General features: G+C 46.7%; 1 protein-coding gene across 3 annotated transcripts in view; it reads right to left on the reverse strand.

Annotated features, from left to right (window-relative positions):
• The window catches only part of SIN3B (SIN3 transcription regulator family member B), a 29,553-nt gene extending 7,047 nt beyond the window's left edge, over nucleotides 1-22,506 (reverse strand). For 2 of the 3 annotated variants that reach the window (XR_005223390.2, XM_037886058.2), the window contains exons 1-13: nucleotides 22,389-22,506; nucleotides 19,471-19,577; nucleotides 18,171-18,324; nucleotides 14,365-14,628; nucleotides 13,552-13,695; nucleotides 12,216-12,338; nucleotides 8,212-8,301; nucleotides 7,666-7,784; nucleotides 6,847-7,054; nucleotides 4,936-5,052; nucleotides 3,341-3,579; nucleotides 1,311-1,494; nucleotides 342-936 (exon numbers count right to left, since the gene is read on the reverse strand). Coding sequence is in view for 2 of the 3 variants with exons in the window: in XM_037886058.2 (XP_037741986.1) it covers nucleotides 342-936; nucleotides 1,311-1,494; nucleotides 3,341-3,579; nucleotides 4,936-5,052; nucleotides 6,847-7,054; nucleotides 7,666-7,784; nucleotides 8,212-8,301; nucleotides 12,216-12,338; nucleotides 13,552-13,695; nucleotides 14,365-14,628; nucleotides 18,171-18,324; nucleotides 19,471-19,577; nucleotides 22,389-22,487 (2,443 nt within the window). In the remaining variant the exon portion in view is untranslated. Of the gene's footprint in view, nucleotides 1-341; nucleotides 937-1,310; nucleotides 1,495-3,340; nucleotides 3,580-4,935; nucleotides 5,053-6,846; nucleotides 7,055-7,665; nucleotides 7,785-8,211; nucleotides 8,302-10,766; nucleotides 10,821-12,215; nucleotides 12,339-13,551; nucleotides 13,696-14,364; nucleotides 14,629-18,170; nucleotides 18,325-19,470; nucleotides 19,578-22,388 lie in introns of those variants that run through there. The other variant, XM_037886060.2, reaches the window with a different exon arrangement.
• Between the last annotated feature and the right edge of the window lie 378 nt (nucleotides 22,507-22,884).

The following is a 22,884-nucleotide window of genomic DNA, read 5'->3' on the forward strand; positions in this document are numbered from 1 at the left end:
GCAACAAACTCCAGGACACTTTGTAACAGTATTTTCCCCATGTTCTAGAAATACCCATATAGAAGACATAAGGTATATATCGTACAACAGCCAATGGGCTTGTAGAGGTGTAAATGAACAAAGATGTGTCCCTTGGCTCGTAAGTTATCCCCTAACCATCCTGGTTAATACATGCAGGTAACATTACTTATGAATCCATAATTCTCAGACACTGGAGAGGTCTCAGTTATCTCTATTCCTCATATTCATGCCAGCTGGTCCCAGTCACTACAAGTGGCCTCTGCATAAGGCACTCAGAACGCAAACAGCAAAATAATTCCCAGACAGCAGAATGCTCTTACTTGGTTGTTTCAATCTCAGTTCCATGGCTGGATCATTGGACTTTTCTTTCCTTCCCTCACAGAGGAGTTTCTCCCTCTCCTTTTCAGTCCGATACTCTAGAAGCTGCTTCTGAGCCTGACGATAAATCTTTAAGAGCCTTGAGCAGAGAGTCTGGTGAAGGCGGAGGAAGAAATACCAATTATTATTGGCAAAGAACAGACTATACACATCGTCCAGGGGTTTGTGAGACTCAGCCACAGCGGCATCACAGAACCCGGCTTTCTCCTCCAGAGGGCTGCTCGGCGGCCCTGGCACCTGTTTCTTTCGTAGCTCAGGAGCATCCAGGGTCTGTCCCTGATGGTTTTCTCTGTCCTCATCAGTTGACTCTTCAGAAACATTGTGGTCAGGGAGCGGAGAGAAAAACAGCTCCGGTACAAAGTGATGGACTATTTGCCGAATGGTGGCTTGATCTTCCTTCTGGATAGTGGGCTGTCGTTTCACATAGTAGCTAATGAGTGAAGCTGCATCTTCCAGAATCTGTTTATCCTCATAGATGAAGATGAGGTGAGGCTCGTTCGTGGTGGCACTTCTTCCCTCTGAATGCTGCTCCTGATGCTGTAATCGAGGGACAAACAAGTAAGATCCTTCTAATCCATTCCTGCAAGCCATTCCCGCCACAACACACACACAAAATCAGCCAAGTGTTGATGGCTAGGCTGGGGGTCAAGTGAGGAAAGGGGATATTTAAGGGATTACATATGCTATTTCTCTTACATTTTTATCTACAAGTTATATATATTTTCGAGCATTCTTCTCACCCACTCTTGTCATCTTAAATTATAAGCTTTTCAGGGTAGGGATGGTATCTTCCTCGATGTTTGTACAGCGCTTCCCACAACAGGGACCCAATTCTGATCTGAACTTCTGGGCATTACCGTAATACAGAACAATATAAACAGACATGATCGATTGTTTGCTAACATATACACCTCATCGTAGACGCTCTCAATCTCATTCAGCAAACTCTTGGAGCGCAGGGCTTTGGTGTCATTTTGTTTGAAGTTGACGGCCTGGTGGTCAAGGGACTTTAAGTACGCCTTCTCATACTGCTCCCGCCAGATCTTGTTGAAGCCCTGCTGGGCTTCCCGCCATTCCTCCTCTTTTGCTTTTAACCTGCATAATGCAGAACAGACCATTTGAAAACCATACCACAGAAATTCACACACAACGTTTTAAAAGCAGCCTGCTGAGGCACAGCAAGACTTTCAGTATTCCCAGGGGAAAAGAAAAAAAAAGACAAGACTTTGGTAAATAGTCGTGGCTGTGAATATACAATATTTAAAAAACCTCTTAAGTGACAGAAACTCAGGCAATCCACAATAGAGATGCCAACACCTTAACTCTGCCCTCCTTTTTCTGGAACAATTTTCTCGGGTCCTAGGAGATCTCCACCTAACCGTCTCTGTCTTACATACAAGGATTCCATGTGACCAGCAGAAATGCTGGGAAGTGGAAATGGCTCAGAAATGAGGGGCAGAGCTAAATTTTCCTCAGGCACTAAAGAAGCTGTCACAGAGCAGGGTCCAGGAACAGTGGGTGTTGTGTGAAGATGCCATAGATGGCTGTTGTCCCAAGTTGCTGGCTGCCAGAAGCCAGGATTCAGAATAGGAGATTTGGCAGTTGGGGATAAGGAAGTTAAGAGCTCACACACCAGGGAGAGAACAATTGGAGGGTGGGACTGATTTTCTCTCTTTTTAAAATACATGTTGAATAGATTAATTTTAATTGTAATTTTAAAGGGAAAAAACAACATGAGATGCACACGCCTAGCAAGCAGAGGCTCTTTGGAGAAAAATGGCGAGAAAAACCTCCTGTTAAAAATACAAGTTGAGATTATATGGCACTAGTTATGTAACAGTCAATGGACCTATAACAGTGCTGCCCCACATGCAGAGATCACCTCTAACAACACCAAACCCTTGGAATCCAACATGATTAATTCATGCATTGGTTCTCAGTGAAGATTAATCCATAAAGAGGTTTTTCTGTTATGACTGGACAAAAACAATTAGAACTTTCAAAAAAAGGCCTGCCCCCACTATTCTAAAGTCTCATTCAAAATGACGTCCAATTAACCTCATATTTTCAAAAAATAAAATCCTCCCTTCCTCTAAGTTGGACTAAGACGTTTTAATGCAGAAAGGAACTTTTCTTAGCAAGCCAGGGATGAGCATAACCATAACAATGGAGCCACTCTCATGGCTCCATTACAGAGCAATACAGTGTGCAAGTGTGAAGAATTCACCAGGGTGGGGGTGGGGGTGGCACAGTTGATTGCCATGCACTAGAAATGATGTATTACAGAACCTGTATTATAGACTGAATTAAAACAAACCTTACATGTTAATACCAAAGGTATCTGAAACCTTTTACCCAATTACTTAGCTTTTCAATTAAACTATATGCATTTTTTATATCATGCCTCCTACAAAGAGAGAATCTGAAAAAAGTTTAATTTTAAAATGTATTTTTCAATGTCCACATTAATACAAAAAGCCATCTGAGGAGAAAGCCTAGCTGAAACCAAACAATGGCAAAGCCCCACAGAACTAAAGGAATAGCTTGGTTTACTTATAAAATGAATGAAAAACCAATTTAACAATTTTCATGGCAGGAGAAGCAGCTATCTTGTTACAGTTATCCCCATATTACACAATCATCACAAAGTTTGTGGTGGGCTATTTTCTACTGAAACATACACACTGTTACTGCAAGAGCAACAGTGCATTGTCATAATTTGTATTGTTAAAGCAGTTCTCAGATGGAGCTAAGAGTCAGCTAATATCTTTGTGACCTATTATACTGAAGTGATTTTTTAAAGATATTCCATTAATTGCTCACCTCTGGCCTGGGCTAGAGTCCAAAGAGATGAACATAGGTAATTAACTTCTGAAACAACAAGCTTTCAAAGACTACATTGGCTAATTAGATAGAAATGATAGGTGAACCCAAGAGTTACCTTTTTAAAACTACAGGGACCGCAGTAACCGGATTTTTCTTAAGACTCTCAATGATTTCTGGCGCTTTATCACCATAGATACGGTAGATGGCTCTGCGCTGGATCACTTCCGACGTTCCTCCCAAGCAATCATCCAATCGGAATTTCTCCTGATCCTCTTGAGACATCCGAGACAGCTTTTTCTGAACACTCTCCAACACGCGTATTGTGGCCAGATTGGTTTCCAAGACAACATCCAACTGTTAAAGTTCACAAACGATACAACAGCGTAAGAAAGGATTCAGCAGCTGGTCTCTGCTCTCTTCTCCTTTGCTCAGATCTGTACTTCTATTTCAGTGTCCACTGGCTGGGGATCAGGGGCTTCAGTGAGGATTCTCCAACAGTACTCTCAATTGTAGAATTGACCCCCAGATTTCCCTACAGGCTATTTTGTGCTGCATTTGCCCTTGGCAAAGCAGGATGCTATGATGCAGTTGACATCATATCTGGTTTAGAGAGAGACTGTGCTTAGAAATAAAATCCTCTACACCAAAAGCAACATTTAAAGATACAGCACATGCAAGGGTACCAGCAGGGGCACCTCCAAGCCCGGCATGAAAAAGAGGGTATGTAAAGCTCTTGAAACCTTTTCCTCCCCTGATACACACAGTGGCATTATGGTGTTCGTGCCTCCTCCCCCCAGTCTGGAGAAGTACAAAGCAATCACCACTACTGGGGAGAAGTGGTGAAAGGGTTAACTTTGGAGAAAAGCAGCCTTGGGAAAGCAAACCCACACTAAAGCTAAAGGAGAAAGAAGGGGAGGGACTGACACAGCAAGAAGAGTTAACTCTAATAAACTGAGCCCTGCTCGGGATACAAAAAATTTATATCTGCATCTGATCCGTGATCTACAAAAATGATCTGTGGATATCCGCTTCCGCAGATATCAAGTGGATATCAACAGATTTACAAGGCTTTAGATATAAAATTTGGATCTGTATCTATCCATGAGCCACAAAAATAGTCCACGGATATCCATGGATTTTCAGGGCTTTACTAATAAAGCGTTCAGCATTTGGCTATTGACTATAAATAAGGCTCAGATTTTGTCACAGATATTTTTAGTAAAAATCATGGACAGATCACGAGCAATAAACAAAAGTTCACGGAAGCCCATGACTTGTCCGTGATTTTACTAAAAATATCTGTGAAAATGGGAAGGGAGGGGGTCCAGCACCCACAGTGGCTGGGGGCTCTGGGATACCCCCACTGCCCTTCATGGCTGGGCTGCAGCGGGGAGGCCCCTTCGCCGCCTGCCAAAGGTAGGCCACTACAGGGGGTCCTCTCGCCGCCTGGGGAGCTGGGAGATCTGGGGGCCCTGCTGCCCACCAGCTAGGAGCTGCTGGGGGCCCGTTGCTAGCAGTGACTGAGAACTGTGGGGCTGCCTACTGACAGCTCCAGCCCCAGGGAAGAAAATGTCACAGAGGTCTCTGGAAGTCACGGTTTCTGTGACTTCCATGACATAATCGTAGCCTTAACTCTAAATAATTTCAAGGCTCTTGATCACATGAACAGGAGACCAAGTTGCAAAGTTCTAAGTTGAACAGCAGAACTACCTCAAACCGTTCGTCCTCACAGCGATGCAGCTGTTCCTCATAGGGCGTCTTCTTTGAGCTGACAAATGTAGAGTCTTCAGACCAGGATGGAAATGAGACCCAAGTGTCATTTAATACCTACAACAGAGTCAAACACAGCAGTCTACAGTGTCCTATGAAAAAGGACCTGTTCCTGAGGACCTGATAGGACCTCTACAGGGGAAAATATAAAGTAGTATATTAACATTGTTTCTATCAGCAGGCAGCCAGCTAGGTATTTTTGCCAATGATCTGTGCCAGAATTTTAAAACGTCAGCGTTGACCATTTCTCAGACATTGTGCATGTGAGTAGTTGCACCCAGACATTGTTCAAAAGGTTTCTAAGGTGTCCTTTGCTGCTGTTTCATAAGGAGGAAGAGATGTTTGTCTATAATAGTCAGCTACTGGTGATAATGGAGACAAAAACGCCAGTGCCAAGGAGGGTTGCTCTATTAAACCCAACTCCCACTTTCTGCCAGGATGCTCTGACTCAGAATACTCCTTTATAACAAAGGGCAGCAAGTGCTTCACAAACCTACAGGTTTCACTTCCCCTATCACTAGGGCCCTACCAAATTCATGGTCCATTTTGGTCAATTTCATGGTCACAGGATTTTAAAAGTTGTAAATTTCATGATTTCAGCGATTTAAATCTGAAATTTCACAGTATTGTAATTGTAGGGGTCCTGACCCAAAAAGGAGTTGGGGGGGTAGGGAGGGTTGTGGTACTACTACCCTTACTTCTGCACTGCTCTGGCGGCGGCGCTGCCTTCAGAGCTGGGCAGCTGGAGAGTGGCAGCTGCTGGCTGGGATTCCAGCTCAGAAGGAAGAGCCACCGCCAGCAGCAGCGCAGAAGTAAGGGTGGCATGGTATGGTGTTGCCATCCTTGCTTCTGCGCTGCTGCCTGCAAAGTTGGGCCCACCGTCAGCAGCTGCCCAGCTCTGACGGCAGCAGTGCAGACGTGACGGTGGCATGGTAGGGTATTGCCGCCTTACTTCTGCGCTGCTGCTGGTGGGGCGCTGCCTTCAAAACTGGGCACCTGGCTAACAGCCGCCGCTCTCTGGCCACCTAGCTCTGAAGACAGCACGGAAGTAAGGATGGCAATACCATGACCCCCACCTGAAATAACCTTGTGACCCCCATGCAACCCCCTTTTGGGTCAGGACCCCCAATTTAAGAAACACTGGTCTACCCCATGAAATCCGTATAGTATAAGGTAAAAGCACACAATACCAGATTTCACGGTCTGTGACGCGTTTTTAATGGCCTTGAATTTGGTAGGGTCCCACCGATCACTGAACACAGCCAACTTTGAATGACCCCATACTAGAACTGCACCCTGCTTATAAAGGATTTTTTTTTTTAGGGTTTAACTCAAAATTTGCTTTTTGATGACTCACTGGCCTACTATGCTACAAAGTCTGTGTACATGCCCGATGCTGAAAAACTCATTTTATACTGTGAAATAAAACTTCTCTCCCCCATTCCCGCTGCCCCTTCTACCTATCACCAAGGACAAGGTGTGGGTCCACACACAAAGTTGTACCAGTTTAATGAAAGGTGTGATTTTATACTGATTCAGTTAAACAAGAGCAACTTTATGTGTGGCACTCTTATCTCCATATAAACCTGATTTATGTCAGTTTAGTTCAGATTAGCAAATTTACAGGTGCAACCTAAACGGACAGAAGCAGTCTTTAACTGTATAAGAGCCTACATACAAAAGCTGCACCAGTTTAAACAAAGTGATTTAAGTTAAATTGGTGCAGTGTTCATGTTTCAGAGAAACCCTAAATCATCATAAAAAATCAGTATGTGGAGGGCCCTGACTAGCCTGCTTTGGGAAAGGCTATCATTGCAGACTGGGGATTCAATGGTATTAAGCTTGGAGTACCTCCTTGCAAATGGCTGTTCTTCCGCTGCATTTTGGCTGCTGATAGGTTTTTGGAAGAGCCCGGTAACTCGACCCTATGCGTTTGCAGGAAGCATAATCAATTTCCCGACTCATTCCATCCCCAGATCGGTCACTCAGCGGAGAAGCAAATGAAAGCTCTTTCACTCCAAGGAAGGATTTGAACTGTGCAAAGAGTTCTGGGAATTTCCTTAAAAAATGAACAAACATACGTAAGTAATTATATTTCACATCATCACATTCTGTCTGTTTTGTCCATTAAGTATTAATTACTTTGGTTCTTCACCATCTCTTATATTTCATGCAGATCATGGTCAAAACTAAACTGAAAACTAGGACTTTCCTGACTTAGCCCTAAGAACTCCCTCCACCATAATGTTATATGCTTCAATCAGTCATTCTGCTTAAGGCTCTTTTCAACCATCCTCTTGGTGGAGGGCTAGAGAGAACTCCCTTCAGAGTCCCATCAATACCACTCCTTAACCTGCTGAAGGAGTCTTTGTTCGTTGCCATAAGAGCCCTCCAAGAGAAGTGAGAGTGTAACAGCTCAATTGGCCTCCATCAGATACTACTACTGCTATTTGGCTGTTTTATAGAATTGTTCTAAGACTTTACGGACTAAAAGTTGTGTCAGATTTTATTTCTCCTCTATCTGAATGATTCCTAAATTTTTGGCATTGCTAACCCAGAAGAAACCTTTGACTTCATAAGGTTTTAATGTTGAAGCATGAGAGAAAAAGTGATATAGCAAATGTTTAAAAACTACACCCTACATGTCACTGGAAAGACAAGTTCACTTACCCTAAAAATGGGGTGACTAGCTGGAGAAGCTCTGAGCCTGACACTAGCTCCTGATTGAAGAGTGCGATACAGCGGAGGAAGTTCTCATACACTTCCTGACTCTTCAGTACCCTGCGCACCTGGCAGAGGGAGGGCAAATAAAAACTGTCATATCATTTGTATACTAGCTTTATTTTTATGTTGATATCTTAAAGGGTGTAAGCCTTTTTGCACAGAGCCAATAAATGCATACACTCATCAGAGCCTCAGAAACAGCATGCTTACAGAAATGCCCCGTTACAAACAGTAATTTAGTAACAGGATTTACGCTACTATGAGGTTCACAATTGCTGAGAAGCAGAGAAATCAAATGCTTGAAAGAAAAACACACACAAGAAGATACTAGTATGCGTTTCCCTCAGGGTCCTCCAAAACTCCTCTATCTGTTAGGAAACTGTTAATTAACGGACTCCACTATACCCTAGAGGGAGTCATAGAATACCAGTCAATTGCTACCTAGTCTATTGAAAGCAAGACCATGCAACAGGATGGGGCCAGATCACTGACCTTATCGAAGAAAGAAAACTCCTGCAACGTTCCATATTTTCCCACTGTCGCAACTGACAGATCTTTGGTACCTCGCAGTTTCATTTTCTTCTGTTGAAAAGGTTCGATACTTTTACTTCAATGGTTTTGATTCAAATACCAGCAATTTACATTTTACTACCCCTTGCTCTGAGCCTTTATTCCCCAAAATGACAAACTAGCTTTGCCACATCACACCTTCCATGGAGGTCTGTATCAATGACCCCCAGCAAAAACAAAACAGGTTCGCACGACAGGTAAATGATAGGGTATAATCTTGCAGGAAAAAGCAATTTATTCAAGGGGAGAGGCCCAATTCAGCCCTTCTATCAAGTCCTCATTTTCCTGATACTTAGCACTTATATATAACTTTATGTTGTATCAAGGGACAATGCACTTGTCCAAACAGTTTTCAACTTCCCTTTGTTAAGTGTCTTCAACACCATTTCCCTTCCTCCCCCCCTCCCCATTTTCTATTTAAAAAATAAGAGTTATTTTATTTTCCCTTCGTGTTTGGCACTAGTCCTTTAAGAGGAAAGTGCACCTGTGACTTGTCAACTGACTCCTAATGGGATTTTATGAGAGAGCACATGCGCCGTATCAGTGGGGGGGAATGCCTGAGGACAGAGAGAAGGCAGTTGAGAGCTGCCTGGGAGTCAGGAGACTGAAGGTGGTGTCTGGGCAAAGTTGCATAAAGAAAGCAGTTCTCTACAGACTCTCCATAGCAAGAGGGTGAAACTGTCAGGAAACTAGTGGAGAAACGAGCCTGATGATGTTCCTGCACCAGAGAGTGATGGGCACAGAAGGGTGGAGAGGGCTGAAGGCTGAGTGCAGCGGAGGGAGATGCCTGCCGGCTCTCTGGGGTTGGGAGTTGAAGCCAGAGAAGGCTGAGGCATGATGATATGCTGGAACTGTAATGGTGAGTGAGTGTGGTGAGAGATTCTAAGGATAAGAACGGCCATACTGGGTCAGACCAATGGTCCATCTAGCCCAGTATCCTGTCTTCCAACAGTGGCCAATGCTAGATGCTTCAGAGGGAGCGAACAGGGCAATTATTGAGTGATCCATCCCCTTATGTTCAGTCGCAGCATCTGGCAGTCAGAGGTTTGGGGGCACCCAAAGCATGGGGTTGCGTCCCTAATCATCTTGGCTAATAGCCATTGATGGACCTATCCTCCATGAACTGATCTAATTCTTTTTTGAATCAAGTTATACTTCTGGCTTTCACATCCCCTGGCAATGAGTTCCACAGGGCAATGAGCTTGAATGTGCGTTGTGTGAAGTACTTCCTTTTCTTTTAAACCTGCTACCTATTAATTTCATTGTGTGACCCCTAGTTTTTGTATTGCATGAAGGGGTAAATAACACTTCCCTATTCACTTTCTCCACACCAGTCATGATTTTATAGACCTCTATCCCATCCCCCACTTAGTTGTCTCTCTTCTAAATTGAACAGTCACAGACTTTTTAATCTAGCCTTGTATGGAAGTTGTTCCACACCCCATACCATTTTTGCTGCCCCTCTCTGTACCTTTTCCAATTTCAGTACATCTTTTTTGAGATGGGGCAACCAGAACTGCATATAGTATTCAAAATGTGGGCGTACCATAGATTTATATAGTGGCATTATGGCATTTCCTATCTTACTATCTATCCCCTTCCTAATGGTTCCTAGCATTATATTAACTTTTTAACCACCACTGTACACTGAGTGATGTTTTCAGAGAACTATCCACAAATGACTCCCAAGATCTCATTCTTGAGTGGTAAAGGTAATCTAGAACCCATCATTTTGTATGTATAGTTAAGATTATTTTTCCCTAGGTGTGCTACTTTGTGCTTATCAGCACTAAATTTCATCAGCCATTTTGTTGTCCAGTTACCCAGTTTTATAAAATCCCCCTCTAACTCTCTGCCGTCAGCTTTGGACTTAACTATCTTGAGTAATTTTGTACCATCTGCAAACTTTGTCAACTCACTGTTCACCTCTTTTTCCAGATCATTTAGTAATGTGTTGAACAGCACTAGTCACAGTAAAGATCCTTTGGGAACCCCGCTATCTAATGCCCTCCATTATGAAAACTCACCATTTATTCTGATCCTTTGTTTCTTATCTTTTAACCAATTACTGATCCATGAGAGGACCTTCCCTCTTATCCCATGACAATTTACTCTGCTTTAAAGCCTTTGGCGAGGGACCTGGTCAAAGGCTTTCTGAAAGTCTAAGTACATTATATCAACTGAATTACCCTTGTCCACATGCTTGTTGACCCCCTCAAAGAATTCTAATAGATGGGTTTTGTAAAGGGAAATCATGCCTCACCAATGTTGACTCTTCCTCACCACATTGTCTTTACCTGTGTGTGAGAATTCTGTTCTTTACTATCATTTCACCCAATCTGCCTGGTAACTGAAGTTAGGCTTACGAGGCTTTAATTCCCTGGATTGTATCTGGAGTTTTTTTTAAAAATCAGTGTTACATGAGCTAGCCTCCAGTCATCTGGTCCAGAGGCTGATTTAAGCAATAGAGTACATACCACAGTTAGTAGTTCTGCAATTTCATATTTGAGTTCCTTCAGAACTCCTCGGTGAATACCATCTGGTCCTGGTGACTTATTACTGTTTAATCTAGCAATTTGTTCCACAACCTCCTCTACTGACACCTCAGTCTGGGACAGTTCCTCAAGCTTTGTCACCTAAAAAGAAAGGCTTAAGTGTGGGAATCTCCCTCACATCCTCTGCAGTGAACACTGGTACAAATAATTCATTTAGTGTCTCCGCAATGGCCTTGTCTTCCTTGAGTGTCCTTTAGCACCTTAATTGTCCAGTGGCTCCACTGATGGGCAGGCTTCCTGTTTCTGATTTACTTTAAAAAAAAATTGCTGTCAGTTTTTGTATCTTTTGCTAGTTGCTCTTCAAATTCTTTTTTGGTCTGCCTAATTATACTTTTACCCTTGACTTTCCAGAATTTAACACCTTTCCATTTTCCTCACTAGGTTTTGACTTCCAGTTTTTAAAGAATGCCTTTTTGCCTCTATCCGCTTCTTTTACTCAGTTGTTTACCACCATGGTGGCAGTTTTTGGTCCTTTTTTTTTTTTTCAAATGGGCTATGCATTAGGTTTGAGTCTTTATTATGCTGGTTTAAAATAACTTCCATGCAGTTTGCAGGCATTTCACTCTTCTGGCGGTTTCTTTTAATTTCCATTTAACTAGCTTCCTCATGTTTATGTAGTTCCCTTATTTGAAGTTAAATGCTGCCATGGTGAGTTTCTTTGGCATTTTATCCCCCTACAAGGATGTTAAATTTCATTACATTGTGGTCACTATTACTGAGTGGCTCAGATATATTCACCTCTTGAACCAGATCCTGCATTCCATATAGGATTAACTCAAAAATTGCCTCACCTCTTGCGGGTTCCAGGACTGGCTGTTCCAGGAAGCAGTCATTTAATGTGTCTCGAAATTTTATTTCTGTATCCCCTTCCAAGGTGACAGATACCCAGTCAATACGAGGACAGTTGAAATAGCCCATTATTATTGTATCTTCTGCCTTTGTAAGCCTCTCTAATCCCTCTGGGCACTTCATAGTCACCATCACCATCCTGGTCAGGTGACTGGTAATATATTCCTACTCTTATAATGCAAGCATGAAATTTCTATCCAGAGAGATTCTTTTGGTCTACTTAATGCACTGTCCGGACTATGGCTGTGGGACTTTTGTTATGATTTATGTATACAGGACTTTTGTAATTAACCCTGAAAGGGCTAAATATACTTAAGGACTATTTCTGGGGACTCTGACAGGAAAACTGAGGCATCCATGCATATCATACCATGGCCTGGCACTGGAGAGCACCCAGGTGAGGCTGCCCTATGACATGCACTTAGTAGAATTTAAAAGTTGAGAGCAATTATCTCATACAGCACAGGTTACAGCAATGCCTAAGTATGAAAATAGTACACATTTCTATTTGCAGCAAGATACCTTTGCTGGGCTGGGAACAGGACGCAGCAGTAGTGGTCTGGATCGCTTTTTACTATGTTCCAGATTTTTTTCATGATCAGTTTTCTGGACCCTGTTTATTTCACATGGCCCATTTCCTGTGAACTAAATTAAAGACAATGCTTTCAGTTTGCCCTTATTAGTTCCACAGAAAGAGAGAACCCCATTTATCTGAACAGAATAGAGGACATGAGATTTCACTAAGTTAGTTAACTAACTATAAAAAAGAAATAGTGAGAGCATAATTCAAACACCGATAGTCAGTTTCTCTATAACAATATTTTTCAGTGATGTAGCACCACTACACATATCACATACAAGTGCACCCCATTGGAATAGCAAGAATTAACCCTTTTTAAAAAAAATTTAATACTAAATGTTAGTTCTTTAGTAAGACATTAAACTATATTCAATTGTCTCAGCTATACATACAGCTACAAGGCTAGTTTGAAAATCTTGAGAAGGACCCAGTGGTAGCATCTTAACAGCACCCTACAATGAAACAGTCATCAGAAGGATCAATAAGATTTGTGCTAGAGCTGTTCCGAGGGCCAAATCTTTCTCCACATCTCTGGAATTTCAAAGGTTTTTTTTATCCCTCAAGTTTTTTCATTCAGTATTAAGGATTTAGTAGAGTAGAAATTCCAAGAGCAGGAAACGAGGACAACATTCATTTGACTTTCCCAGCCATAGGGGAGATGCTGCAAGAGCAGTCAGATGACGTAGTGATGACAGAGAAAGTCACAGGGAAAAGCTGCAGCCTACCAAATAATGGTTTTAACCACGTGGATCTCTGTGGACCACCAAAATAATCCCCTCCAATTTAGACATGGCCTATTTGGCATCCAAAGGTAGCTTGTTTTCACCCAGTACTCTATCACAAGGTACCCCTCAGAGGGGCTCTACTCTCCCCAAGGCAGAAGGCTCAGAGCATACTTTTTTTTTTTTTTTGGGGGGGGTGGGGGGGGAAGAGATCTTTTAGCTGTTGCCAATAGTGCCACAGAGCAGCAACTTCTAAGAATTTACACATTGCTGCTTACTATCTCTTCCATCTCAGGAGACTGGTTATCTCTACTGTGCTTTGTTCAACTGCTCTGAGAGAAAGGTACACAGTCGCTCCACCCAAACGACCCTTCTCTCAGTCTTTTCACCCTGATGCATTCTCTCCCAGCCCAGCTCTCAGTCCTGCAGGGGCAAATAACTTTATTCTTTAGGGTATTTATTCAGACATTATGCAGACTATCCAAGCAGAACATAAACACAGAGCAGACTGTCACAGTGTTCTATCTATTTTGCCTTATACTACCAAAACACATACCAAAGATCTTTTAGCCTCAGGGAGAAACTGTCCAAACTCAGAGAGTAGATCCTCCTGTCCCCTGAAGAGATTTGCTACTTCAGTAAACACTTCTTCCTCTGACATGCCTCGAAAGGGTCGGCCTTTAGTGTTCAGCTGTTCTTTCTGCCAATTTACAGAGAAACATTAAACAAACTGTTACAGTAATGTACTTCAGTTAGCAAGGAAATTGGAACAGACAACCCACTGTATTCAAGAGTCAAATACAGGAAAAAGCTTTAGATAATTATCATCTGGCCTCGCGTTCTTGTAGCAGCACAATGTGCTACCACTTGTAGGGTATCCAAGTTTGGCATCCTAGACCACAGGGCTCAGCAGTCAATTATCAAACTGCTGTCCTTCCATGGGCATGCAGATCTAATCACTGCACCCAGTTAGCAGATATAAAGCATTTAAAAATAGAACATTAGTAATGGTAAAAGAAAATCACCTAACTTAAAACAAAAAATGATTTCCGTACAGCTTCAATCAGTCAGTCAGTCATCTCTCAACACTGCCGTTTTTCAAACCAAAGCCGGTAGCACCACCACATTACTGAGATGACAAGCATTTGACAGACCCTAAGCATTCCCGCAAGAACACAGGTCTAGCTATGTTGGGGACAAAGCCTATGCTTATGAGTTTCTCAGTGCCACATTTGTCTGAGAGAAGCTGAAGTTGGGGAAGCTTTATAAATCACAATAAAACAGTACTGTACAAACAAATTTCATTTAACATTGCAGGTTCAAACAGCCACAATACTGACCCATAATATCTTATTTGCCAGAACTCTACCTGGTAAGTGTGAAGAATTTCTAAGAATGATCTGTAGATTTCAGGATGGTCAAGAAAACGGGTTTTGATCTTATTCACGTAACTTATTGCATTATTGAACTCTACAGAATCAGATTCCAAGGAGATTTGAGATTTATCTTCTTTGTATGGAAGTTGCTGCCGGAACTCCTCAGAGCAGTCGCTGTGGTTGTGAGAATTCTCCTGACAATAATGTAACAATAACCCACCACCCGGGTGAGCACTTGGAACGGGCTCTGATGACACCTAGTGATAGAAGTAATGCAAGCTGGTGAATCAAATAAAAATAGATATACAACATGTTCATTAAAATTATCATGCATATTTACAAACTGTTCAGTTAGGGAAAGATTAATTGCACAGTAAAAGATTTAAGTGACCCATGGATTTCTTGACCTCTGTTGCTAAGGCCATCAATTAAAAAAACATTAGCCACAGTGCTAAACTCTCACTCCTCTTTCCATTTAAGTCCAACATTGCTTGTAAAGAACTCTTCCCATCATACCTATTTGAGAACAGAGCTTCAGACAGAGGTTTACAGTACTTGAAAGTTTGGAACGTAATTATTCAAAGGATTTTCACATCTGATACACCCCATTGTATGAACATTACTGAGACTTCATTTTTGAAGCTTCAGCTTTGATCATTTATAACAAAGGCCAACATTAACCAGCTAAACTTCATGATTCTTGTTTTATTTACAGACACTTATGTTTGAAGGGAAAACAGGTTTGGATTGCACTCTGCAGTTTGCTAGCCTTTATCAGAGTGACTAGTAGATATTCTCAACACTTACTTAATTCTCCAGATTATAGCTCCACACTTTTGGACACTTACAGAGTAAAAAAAAAATTGTTGTATATACTTGACCGTGTTTACAAAGACTCATACGCTGTTATACCAAAACTGAACTACATTTTGGCTATTGACTTATTTGGTGTATGAAGTACCGGTATGTTGAACACACATTCTTTACAGAAAAATAATTACAGTGACAAAATAAAAAAGAAGTGTTTAAATATGGTATGTAGCAAGAAACATAGCTACATTTCCTTATTGTAACAGCCCCTATAAAATAACTCAAAATGAGCCTCAATACCGAGAACATCTCCTTCACACCCAAGAGCTGTCCTGTCACACCAGTCAAAGGCTTTCTGAATCCCTCCTTTCACTAATGGATAAAGGTAAGTTCTGACAGCTCCTAGTAGTGCAGCTATACCATGACTTTGCACAGCAGACAGTCTGATGTACGTTACTGTGTGTCCAAATTTTCAGGAAAATGGCTGTTTTAAAAGAGGCCAATGACCAACCAATGACAGTTGAACTTCTTGCTTGCAGTTTACAGATGTCAATCAGTGGACAGAAATTTAACAGCTCCAAGCAGCCAAGCTCATTGGAATCTGTATTCACAGAATCTGGTCAACTGTAGTGCCATGCAGACTCTGTGCCACCTCTTGCTTACGATACTGCCTCAAAGCCACTTTTCTAATCATTAAGCAATTGAGCATTACAAGCAACTTGTTTCAGTCCAATTCTGCCTTTGATTTAATAGCTTCTAGGAGCACATGATTCCTTGGTCCCAAGCTAACCAAAACCACATTAACTAACTATGGAAGAAGTGTCCTTTTGTAGCTGATTCCAAGAGAAACTCAGAATATGTTAAATACAGGAACCATCTCTGATAAGGGGATTCACAAAAAGGGCCCTGTAGATAACCTCTGAAAGTATTTTTTCCAGTTGCAAGTCTCAGTTGTCAGCAAACCCTTGTATTTCCACACAACATGGTAATTTTGTTTCAGGATCCAGGGAGCAAGACAAGTTTCCTGTAAGTCTCTGAACATCTGAAGGCATTTTCAGCACAATAAAGCCAAACTTCATCATTAGATTCTCACACACTGTTCTTTGTGTTCTTTTATCAAAGGGTGAGTGCCTTCTCAGGTCCAGTTTTCATGAACAATTCTTCCACCAGAGCTAGTCTCATAATCAAAAAGAAAAGGAGTACTTGTGGCACCTTAGAGACTAACAAATTTATCTGAGCATAAGCTTTCGTGAGCTACAGCTCACTTCATCGGATGCAGTGAGCTGTAGCTCATGAAAGCTTATGCTCAAATAAATTTGTTAGTCTCTAAGGTTCCACAAGTACTCCTTTTCTTTTTGCAGATACAGACTAACACGGCTGCTACTCTGAAACCTCTCATAATCAAGGGATTTTCAAATGCTGTACCTGGACCCAATGGCAATGATCTTGACAAAGAGTCACAAGGTACTCAAAATTCAATGACGAAATGTCCATGAAAAAACGGACAAGCCACCACTGCTTCTGCTCTTCTGTTTTCATTCTTCCCTCTACAGTAACTGACTCATTAATGCTTGTGGCTGTCGCTCCATTACCCTCTGCACTTTAGAAAGTAGTGATGCCAAGAACATACAAAACACTGTGTACTAACACTTCTTTATTCCACAGGAATTGTAGATTTCAAGAAACGTGTTCAACAGTAGAGCTCTCAGAAATGCCAAGTTTCTGAGTGATAGAGAGATCAAAGAACATGAGAGCTGAAAGACTAGCAGGTAGCAGAGATTAGAGTTAAAACCAAAGGCTTCTGAACAAAATTCAGCTAAGATTCTTAAGTTTCAAATTCTGCAACTGTGAAAATGGATGCAAAGTCTGGTGTGATTCTATCTACGTTCTAATGCTACATCAATCACAGCTGTATCTGAACACTTGGATAATGAGATTGGGACTTTTCAGCTTGGAAAAGAGACGACTAAGGGGGGGGTATATGATTGAGGTCTATAAAATCATGACTGGTGTGGAGAAAGTAAATAAGTGTTATTTACTCCTTCTCATAGCACAAGAACTAGGGATCACTAAATGAAATTAAAAGGCAGCAGGTTTAAAACAAACAAAAGGAAGGTTTCAGAGTAACAGCCGTGTTAGTCTGTATTCGCAAAAAGAAAAGGAGTACTTGTGGCACCTTAGAGACTAACCAATTTGCTCAAATAAATTGGTTAGTCTCTAAGGTGCCACAAGTACTCCTAAACAAAAGGAAGTATTTCTTCACACAATGCACAGTCAACCTGTGGAACTCTTTGCCAGAGGACGTTGTGAAGGCCAACACAATAACAGGGTTCAAAAAAAGAACTAGATACATTCATAGAGGATAGGTAGGTCCACCAATGGCTTTCAGCCTCTGTTTGCCAGAATCTGGGAATGGGTGACAGGGGATGGATCACTGGATGATTACCTGTTCTGTTCATTCTCTCTGGGACACCTGACACTGGCCGCTGTCGGACGACAGGATACTGAGCTGATGGACCTTTGGTCTGACCCAGTATGGCCATTCTTATGATACAAATGAATAACATGTACAAATTTGTGTTCTGTGCAGGTACCTTAATGGGAATGTGGAAATATGATATTTTCAAACATGTTTTTCAAGTTTAAATTCAAGTCTGATTATAAAGAATCACTGGATACTGTGTGTATACACAGCCAGCCAGCCATGATCTTTAACTTTCAAATTTGATTGAAGTATTTAGCCTGCAGTGGCAACTTGTGTGGGAGCTTCATTTTAGTGCAGACTAAAACTATTAAGTGTTTCTTAACGAAATTCTATTCTATTTACATTCTCATACCCATTGCCATGGTATCTGAACTTCCTGTAAAACATTTTCAAATGGCAGTAAAGGCAAATCAACTCATCTGTTATGCAGACCCTGTATGTCACTTGTAGCTACATGCAAATACATTATGATTCATTTAAATTAATCCAAGCATTTTAACATACCTGACTAGCCAGTGGCGACTGTATACTTAACTTCCCATTCTTTGGAATCTCTATTCTGTAGCCCAAAGGGAGGAAAGCATTGAATCCTACAATGAGGTCGGGATGTTCGTGAAACAGCTGAGAAACCCGCCTGATTACACCAGGAGTATCAATGCTAGAACCAAGAACAGGTTATTAACTCCATGCAAGGCCTTAAGTCACAAAATAAAAGGTAAGATACAGAAAAAGTAAGAACTGCAATAACATTTATTAGCAATCAGGGAATTGGATAGACTTAAGCATCAAGATAACACTGACTCCCCTGAAGACAGAGTTCTTATGGCTTCCTAGAGAAGACTTAGTCACAGCAATTATACTGCAGCAGGTTGAATTATTTCAACTCTCTGGGCATCCATGTACCACAGGAAGGATACTTCCCCTCCCTGAATCTAAACACTGATCATACAATTTATATATTTTGCAAGGTTAAGGCCAGATGTACAGATGTCAGAAGAAACTCCTTGTCCCATCCCCCCAAGTCTAAAGATTGAACTCTTCAAACGAGGCACACATTAGATCCATTAGCCCCAATACTATAGAACACCAGTGTCTGACCAAGCCACTATTCTGGAAGGTCCATGTCACTTTAAAAGACTAAGAGACCTAGTAGGCCCAAATGAAGTGAAAGATTCCCAGTCATCAATAAGCTCCTCCCAAAGTGATGGTTCTGCTTATGGGGCCAGATAGAGATTCAAGGATGTGAATTAGCTGAAGGGGATGTGCCTTCCCTTCACTCCTGGTGTTTTGGGTGCTACAAGTTCTGGCTTCCTCACCTCTTTTTAGGATTTGGGTTCCCTGGGTGAGCTGAGTTACAAGATTTATTGTCTCCCTGGAATTAGGGCCCTGGGAGATTGTGGGATATTGACTCTATCAGGATGAGTGGTTTTGAGATGGGTGCTCTAGAAGGGGATTTGGGACCCTCTGGGGGAGGGGATAATGGACCCCTTATATCTGGAATTTAACTCTTGCATAATCTTATGGAACCCAGGAAGCATATTTCCTGCATGAGCTTGTGAGGTGTGAGGATCAGATTTTGCTGAAGGTGTGCTGAAAATGGGAACAGAGGCAGGGGAATATTGGGGGATATTTTATGTGGGGAGGAGGTTCTTAAAGGTGGGTGCTGGCACTAAGGTCTGTGGTCCTCTAAGAGGTGTGCTAGGAGCAGGGGACTATTCTAGGGCAAAATGGGATACCTGAGGAGGAAGGGCACTGTAGAAGTGGGTATTGGACAGGCTGGGGGGGCGGGGGGTCGACACCTTACCTCTGGCTCTTGAATTCCTTCATGATCTCCAGGAAGCCGTTATAGGTGGCGGGATCACTGCCAAAGCGAATCTTCACCTGGTCCAGGTAGGAGAGTGCATCCTCCACCTGCAGTGGAGTGAGAGTTAGTCAGGGAGCTGGGGTGGAGGGCAGAGCACAAGGCCATCTAGGGTCTGAGGACCTGTCTGCGGGGGGAAGTGACTAAGGGGCTTGCAGGGAGGGGTTGGGGTTCACTCCGGGAGAGGCCCTGGAGCAGGCACTGGGGATCATCCCAGGTGGGAGGGACCGGGGCGGGTTAACCCGGGTGAAGTGCAGTGTGCCCAAGGGAGGGGCGATGGGGAGCCCGGAGCGGGCAGGGGGGAATTATCCCGGGTGGGAGGGGCCGGGGGGGGTTATCCCGGGTGAAGTGCAGGGGGCCCGTGGGGCGATGGGGGGCCGGAGCGGGCAGGGGGGAATTATCCCGGGTGAGAGGGGCCGGGGGGGTTATCCCGGGTGAAGTGCCCGGGGCCCGTGGGGCAATGGGGGCCCCGAGCGGGCAGGGGGGAATTATCCCGGGTGGGTTATCCTGGGTGAAGTGCAGGGGGTCCGCGGGGCGATGGGGGGCCCGAGCGGGCAGGGGGGAATTATCCCGGGTGGGAGGGGCCGGGGGGGTTATCCCGGGTGAAGTGCAGGGGTCCACGGGGCGATGGGGGGCCCGAGCGGGCAGGGGGGAATTATCCCGGGTGGGAGGGGCCGGGGGGAATTATCCCGGGTGAAGTGCAGGGGGCCGCGGGGCGATGGGGGGCCCGAGCAGGCAGGGGGGAATTATCCCGGGTGGGAGGGGCCGGGGGGGTTATCCCGTGTGAAGTGCCCGGGGCCCGCGGGGCGATGGGGGGCTGGAGCGGGCAGGGGGGAATTATCCCGGGTGGGAGGGGCTGGGGGGGTTATCCCGGGTGAAGTGCAGGGGGCCGCGGGGCGATGGGGGCCCCGAGCGGGCAGGGGGGAATTATCCCCGGTGGGAGGGGCCGGGGGGGTTATCCCAGGTGAAGTGCAGGGGGCCGCGGGGCGATGGGGGGCCCGAGCAGGCAGGGGGGAATTATCCTGGGTGGGAGGGGCCGGGGGGTTATCCCGGGTGAAGTGCCTGGGGCCCGCGGGGCGATGGGGGGCTGGAGCGGGCGGGGGGGAATTATCTCCGGTGGGAGGGGCCAGGGGGGTTATCCCAGGTGAAGTGCAGGGGGCCGCGGGGCGATGGGGGGCCCGAGCAGGCAGGGGGGAATTATCCCGGGTGGGAGGGGCCGGGGGGGTTATCCCGGGTGAAGTGCAGGGGCCCGCGGGGCGATGGGGGGCTGGAGCGGGTGGGGGGGGATTATCCCCGGTGGGAGGGGCCGGGGGAGTTATCCCAGGTGAAGTGCACGGGGCCCGCGGGGCGATGGGGGGCCGGAGCGGGCATGGGGGAATTCTCCCGGGTGGGAGGGACCGGGGCGGGTTAACCCGGGTGAAGTGCAGTGTGCCCAAGGGAGGGGCGATGGGGAGCCCGGAGCGGGCAGGGGGGAATTATCCCGGGTGGGAGGGGCTGGGGGGGTTATCCCGGGTGAAGTGCAGGGGCCCGCGGGGCGATGGGGGGCCCGAGCGGGCAGGGGGGAATTATCCCGGGTGGGAGGGGCCGGGGGGGTTATCCCGGGTGAAGTGCAGGGGCCTGCGGGGCGATGGGGGGCCCGAGCGGGCGGGGGGGAATTATCCCGGGTGGGAGGGGCCGGGGGGTTATCCCGGGTGAAGTGCCCGGGGCCCGCGGGGCGATGGGGGGCCCGAGCGGGCGGGGGGGAATTCTCCCGGGTGGGAGGGGCCGGGGGGGTTATCCCGGGTGAAGTGCCCGGGGCCCGCGGGGCGATGGGGGGCCCGAGCGGGCAGGGGGGAATTCTCCCGGGTGGGAGGGGCCGGGGGGGTTATCCCGGGTGAAGTGCCCGGGGCCCGCGGGGCGATGGGGGGCCGGAGCGGGCAGGGGGGAATTATCCCGGGTGGGAGGGGCCGGGGGGGGGTTATCCCGGGTGAAGTGCCCGGGGCCCGCGGGGCGATGGGGGGCCCGAGCGGGCAGGGGGGAATTATCCCGGGTGGGAGGGGCCGGGGGGGTTATCCCGGGTGAAGTGCCCGGGGCCCGCGGGGCGATGGGGGGCCCGAGCGGGCAGGGGGGAATTATCCCGGGTGGGAGGGGCCGGGGGGGTTATCCCGGGTGAAGTGCCCGGGGGGCGATGGGGGGCCGGAGCGGGCAGGGGGGAATTATCCCGGGTGGGAGGGGCCGGGGGGGTTATCCCGGGTGAAGTGCAGGGGGCCGCGGGGCGATGGGGGGCCGGAGCGGGCAGGGGGGAATTATCCCGGGTGGGAGGGGCCGGGGGGGTTATCCCGGGTGAAGTGCAGGGGCCCGCGGGGCGATGGGGGGCTGGAGCGGGCGGGGGGGAATTATCCCGGGTGGGAGGGGCCGGGGGGGTTATCCCGGGTGAAGTGCAGGGGCCCGCGGGGCGATGGGGGCCCGAGCGGGCAGGGGGGAATTATCCCGGGTGGGAGGGGCCGGGGGGGTTATCCCGGGTGAAGTGCCCGGGGCCCGCGGGGCGATGGGGGGCTGGAGCGGGCGGGGGGGAATTATCCCGGGTGGGAGGGGCCGGGGGGGTTATCCCGGGTGAAGTGCCCGGGGCCCGCGGGGCGATGGGGGGCCGGAGCGGGCAGGGGGGAATTATCCCGGGTGGGAGGGGCCGGGGGGGTTATCCCGGGTGAAGTGCCCGGGGCCCGCGGGGCGATGGGGGGCCGGAGCGGGCAGGGGGGAATTATCCCGGGTGGGAGGGGCCGGGGGGGTTATCCCGGGTGAAGTGCCCGGGGCCCGCGGGACGATGGGGGGCCCGAGCGGGCACGGGGGTCACTGAAGGAAGCCGGGGAGGGCCCCGCACTTACATGCACCGGCAGTTTCTCCTGCGCCGCGCCCCCGCCGGCCCGGCCCCCGCCCCATCTGGGGCCACTGGCCCCCCGGCCGCCACCTCCCCCCGCCGCCATGATGGGAGTCGGGCACCGGGCAGAAGCACCCGCCCACAACCACGTCGTCAGCGCGTTCCGAGCGCCTTGCGTCACCACGCGCTGCACGGGGCCGCCGGGGCCGGTCGAAAGGGGGCGGAACCTAGGGGAGGGGCCAGGGCTATCGGGGACGGAGCACGGGTGGGTCGGGACGACTTGTTCAGCTGGACCAACTTCCGGCCCCCTGAGGTAGCTTCCGGTGCTGGCATTCAGCCCTGTTACGTTCGCTAGTCCGCGCCCGCGCTCAGGTCAGCGGTAGCCTCGGCGAGAGAGCTGGGCTGAGCTGGGGTACAGCGAGGCCCCGCACCTGGGGCGGGAGGCGGATATGTGGAGGCCTGACGTGGCATGGGGAGGCGGTGCTCAGTACAGACGCCGGTGG

Source organism: Chelonia mydas, chromosome 25 (genome assembly GCF_015237465.2).
Source record: "Chelonia mydas isolate rCheMyd1 chromosome 25, rCheMyd1.pri.v2, whole genome shotgun sequence".
Lineage (NCBI taxonomy): Eukaryota > Metazoa > Chordata > Testudines > Cheloniidae > Chelonia > Chelonia mydas.